This window comes from Emydura macquarii, unplaced genomic scaffold, assembly GCF_026122565.2.
Source record: "Emydura macquarii macquarii isolate MOO-44397 ecotype Brisbane River unplaced genomic scaffold, CSIRO-AGI_Emac_v2 contig_2897, whole genome shotgun sequence".
NCBI classification, from domain to species: Eukaryota; Metazoa; Chordata; order Testudines; family Chelidae; genus Emydura; species Emydura macquarii.
The window spans coordinates 9,869,762-9,879,762 of record NW_027133034.1 but is presented as its reverse complement, the minus strand read 5'-3'; the positions used below and the strand labels follow the sequence as shown (position 1 = coordinate 9,879,762).

Here is a 10,001-nt window from a genome sequence, read left to right as displayed (position 1 = left end):
TCAACATTGAATTTCATCTTCCATTTTGTTGCCCAGTCACCCAGTTTTGTGAGATCTTTTTGTAACTCTTTGCAGTCTGCTTTGGACTTAACTATCTTGAGTAGTTTTGAATCATCTGCAAATTTTGGCACCTCACTTTTTCCAGCTCATTTTTAAATATGTTGAACAGTACTGGTCCCAGTATAGACACCTGGGAGACACCACTATTTACCTCTCCCCATCTGAAAAATTACCATTTATTTAACCTACCCTTTGTTTCCTATCTTTTAACCAGTTATTAATCCAGGAGATGACCTTCCCTCTTATCCCATGACCGCTTACTTTGCTTAAAAGCCTTTGGTGAGGGACCTTGTCAAAGGATCTCTGAAAATCTAAGTTCACTATAGCCACTAGATCATCCTTGTCCACATGCTTGTTGACCCCCTCAAAGAATTCTGATAGACTGATGATGCATGATTTCCCTATACAAAAGCCATGTTTACTCTTCCCCAAAAAATTGCATTAATCTATGTGTCTGATAATTCTATTCTTCACTATAGTTTCAACCAATTTGCCTGGTACTTAAGGTAAGCTTACCAGCCTGTAGTTGCCAGGATTACCTCTGGAGCCTTTTTTAAAAATTGGTATCACATTAGCTATCCTCCAGTCATCTGGTACAAAAACTGATTTAAACGATAGGTTACATACCACAATTAATGGTTCTGCAATTTCACATTTGAGTTCCTTCAGAAATCTTGGGTGGACACCATCTGGTCCTGGTGACGTATTACTGTTTAATTTATCAATTTGTTCCAAAACCTCCTCTAATGGCACAGCAATCTGGGGCAGTTCCTCAGACTGAGGTGTCATTAGAGAAGCCTGAGCTGTGCGATCCCAAGTTATTTGACCCGAGCCAGCCATTGCTGGGTCGTGGGTCTTTTATTCCAGTGTAGACATACCCACAGGCCTATGGCCTGTCACTATATCACACTGCTTTCTGCGTGGCAGTAGGGCATTGCTTATTCTCAAACTTCAATTAATCTTTTGTATGTCTGTTTGTTATTATTATTTACATGACGCCATATATATGCAGGGCATGTCACAGAACAAATAAATAAAGATAGCTTCCCTGCACAAAGGAGATCACAATCTTAGCCAATCACAGTCCTGCAATCAGATGTGTGTAGATCTTGATCTAACACAAAGGCCCACTGAAGTTATAAGACTAATGTTAAACATTCCTATTTCCACAGAGCAAGCTGACAAAATCCTATGAGATAACCTAATAAAAAAAGATAACATGGTGAGTTAACTTAATCTTGCTCTCAGACCATCACTGCAGCCCATTTATTGATGAACATGAGTTCTGAAGGACATCATTTATTCTTTCCCTGTATTAGCTCAGCCATCCATGCCAAATGAAAGGCTCTGAATCAGATTTAAAATGTGTTATTTAGATGAGGGGATGAAGGTCGCTACTCTGTTCTCATGTGATGCTAAGGATCACACACACTTGGAAAAGATTGTTTCTTTTCTCCTCCCACTCGGGGCTGTCACTTCAGTCTCTGTAGAGTGACACTATCAAACAAAACATTGCCAAATTCAATCCCAGTGTAACTCCATTTAAGTCTCCCTTGGTGTAACATAATTGACATAAAATTGACATGGGGTAGATAGAGTAGTATTAATATCATCTGATTGGAAGAAAAAAGGTGTCCCAGCCAAGAGTTATCTATCCACCTGCTTTTTCTGTGAGATCTCTCCCTTGACTGGCTCCTCCATTACTGCAGTTGCAGGCTAAGGGAAGAGGTGAAGGAGATGACCCAACAACAAAAAATCCCTTTTCCCTTAGTGGGAGAAAAGTCAAATTAATAATACTTAATAGATTTGGCATAAACTCTATCTTTTAGAATGTCTTTAAACTAGAAAAATACAAGAAAATACATCAGATATTTCAAAATTTTCTGGAGTAGAAGTTCTGAACCTCCCATTTTTTATATCAACACAGATTTTCCATCCTGATCAAGTTTAAATTTATAAACAGGTGGGGGTGAGAAACTGTGCGAATGTTCTTCTGTGCGCGCACACACACACACACACTTTTCTCTGGTGAGCTATTGGCTGCCTTGGCACCATGAACTTCTTTCAGATATACTTTTCCTGTCCCCATTCTCTTTCTCTGACCAGATACCATCAACATATAGTGTCAAGACCTGTCACAATGGCCACTTAATATAAAATTTCTGAAGTAAATTATCACCCATTACGATTTGTAATAAGACAAGCAAACAGAAAATAAGTGCAGTTTAGGGACAGCTAACAGACTGACAAATATGGCACTTTAAAGTACGTTGGTAACTTATAACATTGAACAGCCATTTATTTTGGGAACATATACATTAAGGTTAAGCTGTTGAAAAGAAAAGCCATGAGGGTAGGTGAAATGAAAATTTCAAGCTGCAAATGTTTGGTCGATAGATGGCTAATGTGCTAGAATTCCAGGACAGGTGTGAGATGAGTGCTGTTTAATTGCCAATACAGGAAAAACCTGAGATGTGAAGGGACACTGCCGCAGACTAAGCTGTACATATACTGTGCTGTACACATACGTAATGTGGATGTGTCAAGTAAAGGTATGGACTCTAGCAGGTTACTTAGTTCTAGACAACCTCTCCAGCCTTCCTTCTCCCACCCCCATTGCTTTTTCTCCTAAGATTTTGTTTTTTGCGGGGAGTGGGGGATGTCAGGCTTATTTTGTGGCATTTCTGCCCCTCCCTGCATCAGTCTCACATCACTTTGCCAGCAACTCCTGAGCTTGGGCAGGAGCCTGGGCTGCTTTATTATCAGCTAGAGGAAGGAGATGGTGCTTAAAGGGGAGAACCAAGAGCCCCAATCCCTCAGGCAGCAGCAGCAGTGACCTGAGTCCTCCGTGCCCCAAGGATCAGTGGCAGACACAGTCACAGCCCCAGCAAAGAAAAGCTGTCATGGTTTCAGGGTTGACTGCACCTTTGACACCCTCCGTCTTCCTTGAGGGAACCCACTTAAGGTTTCCAGATCTCTCTCGGTGACAGACACATCTCTCTCCCACCAGACTGGGGGTTTAGGCTTGCAAGTCCGTCTGCACCTCACCGTGATTTCCCCAGCAGGTCTGAGCAGGGGCCAACCGCTGTGGGGAATCTTTCTCTAGGGGCTGCGGGGGGGTACACCAGTCACCACCCAGCCTTCGCAAAGCAAAATATATTTATTCTGACCGCAGAAGCTTTACAGAGAAAACGTATTAAAATAATAACAGACCCGACACGTGCTAATAAGCTTACCAGAGGTCATCCCCACCCCGCCAACACAGGGCTCTAGTACTGCCAGTCTTTCAATCCTCTCCACCAGGTTTCCTCTCCTGGTCACCGGTTGAGTTCATGTCAGGTTTTAGATCAAGAACCCGAACCCCCTTGGGACAGTGCAGCCATTTCTTTATGCAGGTGGGGCCTTTGAGCTCTGACCCCATCCCAGGTTAGCACTAGTCCCTCTCCCCAGGGGAAGCTCCCAAAGGCTGGGCTTCTGCACAGCTGGTGCTGGGGACTTTGCCTTAATCGCCCCCAAGTGATTCCAGCTCCCTCTAGAAACCCACCCCCCGCCAGGCAGCAACATAGCAATACACATCCCCCAAAGAGCAGAGCCAGGAGCCCCGATCCCCCCGCCCCCGGCAGCAGCGCGCGCTGACTCCTCTCCCCCCGGCTGCCGCGGCCGGAGCAGGCAGCGCCCCCGCAGGTAGGCGCATCGGCCACCCGCCCCCCTGCAGCCTCCAGCCCAGGGGCTCCGGGTGACCCGCTGCCCGCCCCGCTGCTCCCGGCGGTTTGCAGCATCATCGGGAGCCGAGGAGCTGCCGTTGCCCGGGCTGCGCTCGGCGCCGGAGCCGCGTCCCCGCCGCAGGGGCAGCTGCCCGGGACGGGACGGGACGGGAGGGGAGGGGAGCGGAGCGGAGGGGGGAGAGGACGGTCCCTGCGCCGGTGCCCGCCCGGGGCTCGCGCTGCGCTCCCGGGGCAGGTGCTGCCGCTCGCCGGGGCTCGCGGGCGGTTTCTCCTCCTGCCCCAGCCGCTGCCGGGTGAGCCGGGCCCGGGGGGCCGGGGCCGGGGCAGGGGCAGGGCTGGGCCAGTCCGGGCTCCGCTCTCACCGCTGTCTCTCTCTCTCCTCCAGCTCCGCAGCGGCCGCGCCTCCAGTGCTCGCCCCCGGCGGCCCCGGGGAGCCGGGCAGGCAGCGCCCGCAGCAGGATGCCCCGGTGCCAGCCGCTCTGAAGCGCCCAGGAGGCTCCGCACACGCCGGGGCGGTCGCGGGAGGAGGCCGTCGGGGCAGCGGGCAGCGCTGGAGTGATCGGGGCAGCATGGTGCCCTGGCGGAGGAGGTGGCAGGGGCCCGGCCTGGCCCGGCTCTGGGGCTTCTGCTGCCTGGTGCTGGGCTCGTGGAGGGCTTTGCTCGCCTGCCCCGCGCCCTGCACATGCAGCGCCACGCGGATCTGGTGCAGCGAGCCCGCGCCGGGCATCGTGTCCTTCCCGGTCCTGGAGAGGAGCGCGGGGCGCGAGAACATCACGGACATGTGAGTAGCGCAGGGGCCGGGCAGGGGCTGCTCGGCGGGGAGAGCCCGGGGCTAGCGGGAGGGGAACCTCCTGGGCATCCGGGGGCTGGGCAGAAACGAGGAGAAACCCAGCGAACTCGTAGAGCTCTGTCAGTCTGTCCAGACACCTGCCTGGTTGTGCCGCAGAATGTCTGCACATGATTGTGCAATGGATTCCTCGCGTGCTGGTTTTGCTCTTGTTTCTTAACTGATGCCCTGGTTTGATCACGAGCACCCGGAGCTCGGTCCTTCCATTTAGCACCGGATAGTCCCTGCCAGGCTGAGGAGGGAAAGCCCCGCCCTCCGCTGCGCTCATGACTCCCACATGTTCTCCCACTATCAGCTTCTCCACACAATAGCATTCCCCATGGAGGCCGTATCCTTGCGGTAAACTGTGGAGCCACGGGATAGCAAAACGAAGTTGCTATCATTTAACAAAGTTGTATTACAGTAGCATCCGACTGAGAAAGAGACGCTGGAGGTACACGTGAGAGAAAGCCCTTGCCCTCCGGAATTTACAGCTCGCTGATAACACAGACAAAGAGCAGGCGAGAACCAAAGGCACAGCGCGATGAAGTGATTTACCCAATGACACACAGCAAATCCATGACAGCCTCTGTCACTCAACCCAGTACCATATCCACTACCATATTGCCTCTGCACGGTACTACATAAATGTGTCATGCACCTTTCACTGCCTTTCTTGGCCTCTGCCCACTAATCCCCACCTGCGACTTTTTCTTCCCCTCCCAATCCTCTAGACCCCTCACTGTACATTCATTGCTTGAGATGGGTGAGCAAAATGACTGCTTTCCATAGCATTGTCCCCCTCAACCTGCAAGGATTTTCCTCAGTAAGTATTACCCACCCTGTTATCTGACACACTTACAATGATCCCATCTCACTAACGATCACCTATTGAGAACTGGGAGAGTTGTGTGCCCCTAAAATTGGAGATAGGGAAAGAGACTAAAGAATAAGGCAGTGGCACTGAATCCCTACAAGATCCATGGGATCTTCTTGTGGAACTTTGTACACCTGCAGAGCTAGAGGGCCAGGCCTCACCCCAGCCCGAGTTTCCAGGCGTTTGTAGGAATTTTGTATATATACAGCATGATCTTGCACCATTGTTACTATTTTAATTGCCTAATAATAATCCTAACTTCATAATTCTGTATTTCCACAGATCCACAGTGGATTCAGTTCTAAAGTTTCTTTCTCCTCTGATGTTTCTGAAATCATCAGTAAATGTGAGCAAGAGTTCATTTTATATCTCTTGGTCAGTTTACTCTGTCTCTTTTCACTTGCCTTCCCTCCTAAAATAAACTTAAAGAGAGAGAGATGAACAAGTTTCCCCTGAAAACAATTAGGAAAAAATGGTGTGCATAGTTCCACTCTCAAAGTGTATGTGAAGTATGAGGATAGGGACAACCTGTTAATTTTGTTCAGCATGCTGGCTCATTTCCTGCCCACTTAGGAATATCTGAGCAATCTAGGATCCCCTGCAAAAAGATACTCAGAAAAAGGAAACACTCTAATTTCTTCCATTACCTCTTGGGTATATTTCACATCCCCCAGAAAAGATTAATGCTTCCCAGTTTAAAGAACACATATTGTCTCCTCCTCTTCCTGGTACTAAGTATTATTTTACTACAAAAATTTCCCTTCCTGTATCATTATTTTCTGAAGGATATGTACAGAACCAACAACACATAAGAATGATAGTAATCCAGAGAAAAGTTCCAGGGAGGAACACTTAATCATTAATAAAACAGTTTACTTTGACCAGATCCATAACATTTGATGAGACTGGGGCTTGTGAGGGTGCCTGTGCCATGCCTGCACCAGGGAAACTCTTCTCCCAGCTGTCGAAGGGCCTTTTACATCTTAATTTGTAAAAATAACAGTACATAATGGAATTGGCTGATACTAGTTGCATGACTGAGTTGACACAATTTAAAGATACTCCTGTATCTTTACAATTTAAACCAAACTATGCACATTTCTTACTTTGCCCAGGAAACACTCTCCCAATAATTCCTATAGCCAAGTGTTAAGATAGTCCTAAAAAGATGAATGTCACACTGGCTTTGTTGCAAACGATGGGAATTCTCTGGTGACAGCTTTCTGTCCTGCAGGTAAAAAAAACTCAGAGGAAGTACCATGTCAGAATCAGGAACAGAGGAGATGGTTATGGCTTTTAAATGTTGAAGGAAAATAAAGCCTCGCTGAAAGATTGGCATGTTCATTTGTTTAAGATCTGTACATCTTAGAGAATTGATGGATAAAATAATCACTGGATCTTGGACAAACATAACATAATCACAGTAAGCAAAAGCATTATCCAAAAGGTGTTGAAATCCTATATTTATTTGTCAAACTTCACATGTACTGTAAATAAAAGAACTTCTGGAAACAAGAGTGCTGCCTTAATTTACAGATGAATGAATATGTAATAACTTTTTCATAGAGAGGGAGCTACAGTAGTTTTTGATAACTTTATTTCATTTTATAGGTCTGCTCTGCTCTTCAGAGGTGTGATTATGCCATTTAAGCTCAGCCCAGTTTTGGAGGAAATGTGGAACCAGTCCCAGGTTAACTATGAAATTCATATATATTTATAATAGCCAGATGAAACAGAAATGCTTAGTGGAATATATTTTGCCCTGCACTGTAAACAGATAAATTGAATAACTCCCTCATTAACTTCTAACATTTTAATGAAATTAGCCTCCCTTCTAATTCCTTACAAAATAGATGTTGTGACAAATGTTTCTCTTCAACAATAGGTACACTTCAGGATTTCAGGAAGACATCATATTGGGCTAAAATAATCTCTCTTCTAAATCGATTGATTCCAAAGGAATTACACCAGTGATGAATTCTATATGACAGAAAATTGCAGGCCTTACTATTAAAAACATCAAAAACAGAACCTACAAATTCGTTGTCAGTGGCTTGTTTGCATTCCGTCAACCCAACTCTATTAGCTTGCATTAAAAATGGTAACAGAATTCTTAATTTACCTGTCAGGCTTGTGGTTGTGTTGGCCATCTCAGCTGCACTGACTTCATCTGATTGCTTTGAAAGGGTGAGTTGACATCAGCACTGAGGGCTCTGGTCTGTCTGATCCTGTTCTGAAACTCCCATGTGAAATGTGTGGTTATCACCTTAGAAAAAGCTCCATGAAATAATAGATTTGAGGTATCTCTGTGTATTGGGTCCATAAATGGGAGCAAAGGTGAGAATCTCCATCCAGGAGGAGAGGAGAAAGGAAAAGAATGCCTTTTATTTTCAATTTTATTCTCTTCTTCTTAACTAATGAAGCACCAAAGCAGAGACAAAGAACAGGTAGGGATGTTCAAAGAAAGATTATTTTTAATGCTCTGTATATTGATATTGGGTCTAGGAAAGTTGTGATTGAACAAGTGCAGCTCCTACAGAAATGACAAAAGGAAAATGGGCCAGATTTACCTCTTATAACCATTTCACTGGAGTTGTAGCAGGAATGAATTTAGTCTATGCATGCTCCCACTTTAATATAGCAAAGAGATCATTGTGATGGCAGTTGCTTATCTTGTTACTTCCAGTGTTCTGAATTTTGAGGAGTGAAAGCAATTCTTTCTGGTAAGTGGTGCTGCAGGAGTGAGTTTTTAGGAGCAATTTGAAAGTGACAAGGGTGGGGCTGGATGAATATGCACTACTATTGATTAATGTCATGACAAGCTGATGGCTACCTTCACTAACAGATGAGTTCACTAAGGACATGCAAACATCTAACTCTGATACTAAGTATAGTCATCCAGTTCTGTCTTGATCACTTTCATGTACGTGATGAAAATGAATGTGACAGAATAAAATGTACTGTACCGTTTAATCAGGATCCCACACTATGGCACTGTATAAAGCACTAGTGGTGAATCCCCAGGCAAAGAGCCAGCACAAAAAGTCTATGCTCCAAATAAACCTTATGGACTCATCCTGTATTTAAATCAATAGAGTTTTGTAGTGCATAGGCTTTGTGCTGGCTTTCTGCACAAGGGTGAATTTCACCTTAGAAGTATTGCCCAGGTATGTATTGTGCACTTGTACTGATTTCAAACATCTGGAAAATAATGTGTCTTGACTTTCCTATTAATGCCTCCATGAATTTTCATTGAGCTAATTAAGCTTAGTGCTCTTTCAAGTAAAGATTGTTTCTTTTATTACTGAATCTTTTGCCAACATTTTAATGTTGTAGAATTCACAGGAATCAGATACTTACTTAGCTTGTATAAGGCTTATATTTAAAAAAATCATACTTTGCCAATGTTGCATAAGAGCTTCATGCCTATGATTGAATAATAAGACATTAAATGTAATAAAGTGAAAACAAAACATGCTTAGATTGCCATTGGGTTGTATTCATTTTGAAATCAAAGCTGTCTCTCTCTATACTGGTGATACAATAAACAATTACAAAGGTCCCTTTTCTAGTTTATTTATTGCTTATTAACCATACTGTAAAGTATAGTTTTGAGGAACAGCAAAAATAAGTCCTTTCCTCTGCAGCTAAAGTCAAATATTTGTTGCCTAATAGACTATTAACGCTATCAATATATTGGGCCAACTGTTCAAAAGACTTTAAGTTGGCCTCCTTTTGTGCAATCACTTGCATAAACTGTTTTTGTGCTCTATCACTTGTGCATGAAAGTGACAAAATTCACTTGAGTGAATCAAATCAAATAGAAACATTGAAGTTTGGTCCCAAGTATCTAGTTCAAGTTAAGAATAGGAATGGCCTGTAAAACTGTATTCTTAAAGCTTCTCTTTTAATTGTAAATGTGCAAAATCCATCCCAGGCTGGTGATCTTCATATTTCTTACAATTATAAGACAGGAAAATTGCCAAGCATGTGCCTTATGTCAGTACTCTCTGGGATGAAACATCAAAGCTATTCAGCCTTAAAATGTGTCCTAGCTTTTTTGTTGTAGCATCACAAATGTAGTTGCTATACTGTGTTCCCATATAGTCACTTAGTGCTATGGAACTTCAGCTGTATGGATAAGTGATAGAGAAATTAGGTTATAGTATTTTCAATAATTTATCTAATCCATGAAAAATATCTTGGAATCAAAGTGCTGTTCAGTTTGTTGCAACTCTAACAAACAATAGTTTTGCAAGACTAAGGTTAGTAGTATAGGTCCCTAGATTTGGAAATTGTCCTGAGATATCAGAGCAATTTATTGGAATGGAGAGCAACTGACAATCTCTTATTCCAGATTTGCCAAGAACTTCATGTGTCTAAAATGGTTTTGAAGGGAAGGGAAAGAAGTGCAAACATGGAAAAAGACTATCACATAAGAGTCATCTGTTTGGTCAGTTTACTGCAACAGTGCTTTTAAAGTTGTGTAACTGAACAGAGTAATTCATCTGAG

At 44.3% G+C, this 10,001-nt stretch overlaps 1 protein-coding gene across 1 annotated transcript; it reads left to right on the top strand.

Annotated features, from left to right (window-relative positions):
• The first annotated feature begins 2,591 nt into the window (after positions 1-2,591).
• LOC137166741 (collagen, type I, alpha 1a-like) lies at positions 2,592-7,670 on the top strand. Its single transcript, XM_067568609.1, has 5 exons — positions 2,592-2,612; positions 3,776-4,566; positions 5,771-5,834; positions 7,100-7,178; positions 7,374-7,670. The coding sequence occupies exons 1-4, from the start codon at positions 2,592-2,594 to the stop codon at positions 7,136-7,138; spliced, it is 915 nt and encodes a 304-aa protein (XP_067424710.1). The 3' UTR covers positions 7,139-7,178; positions 7,374-7,670.
• The last annotated feature ends 2,331 nt before the right edge of the window (positions 7,671-10,001 follow it).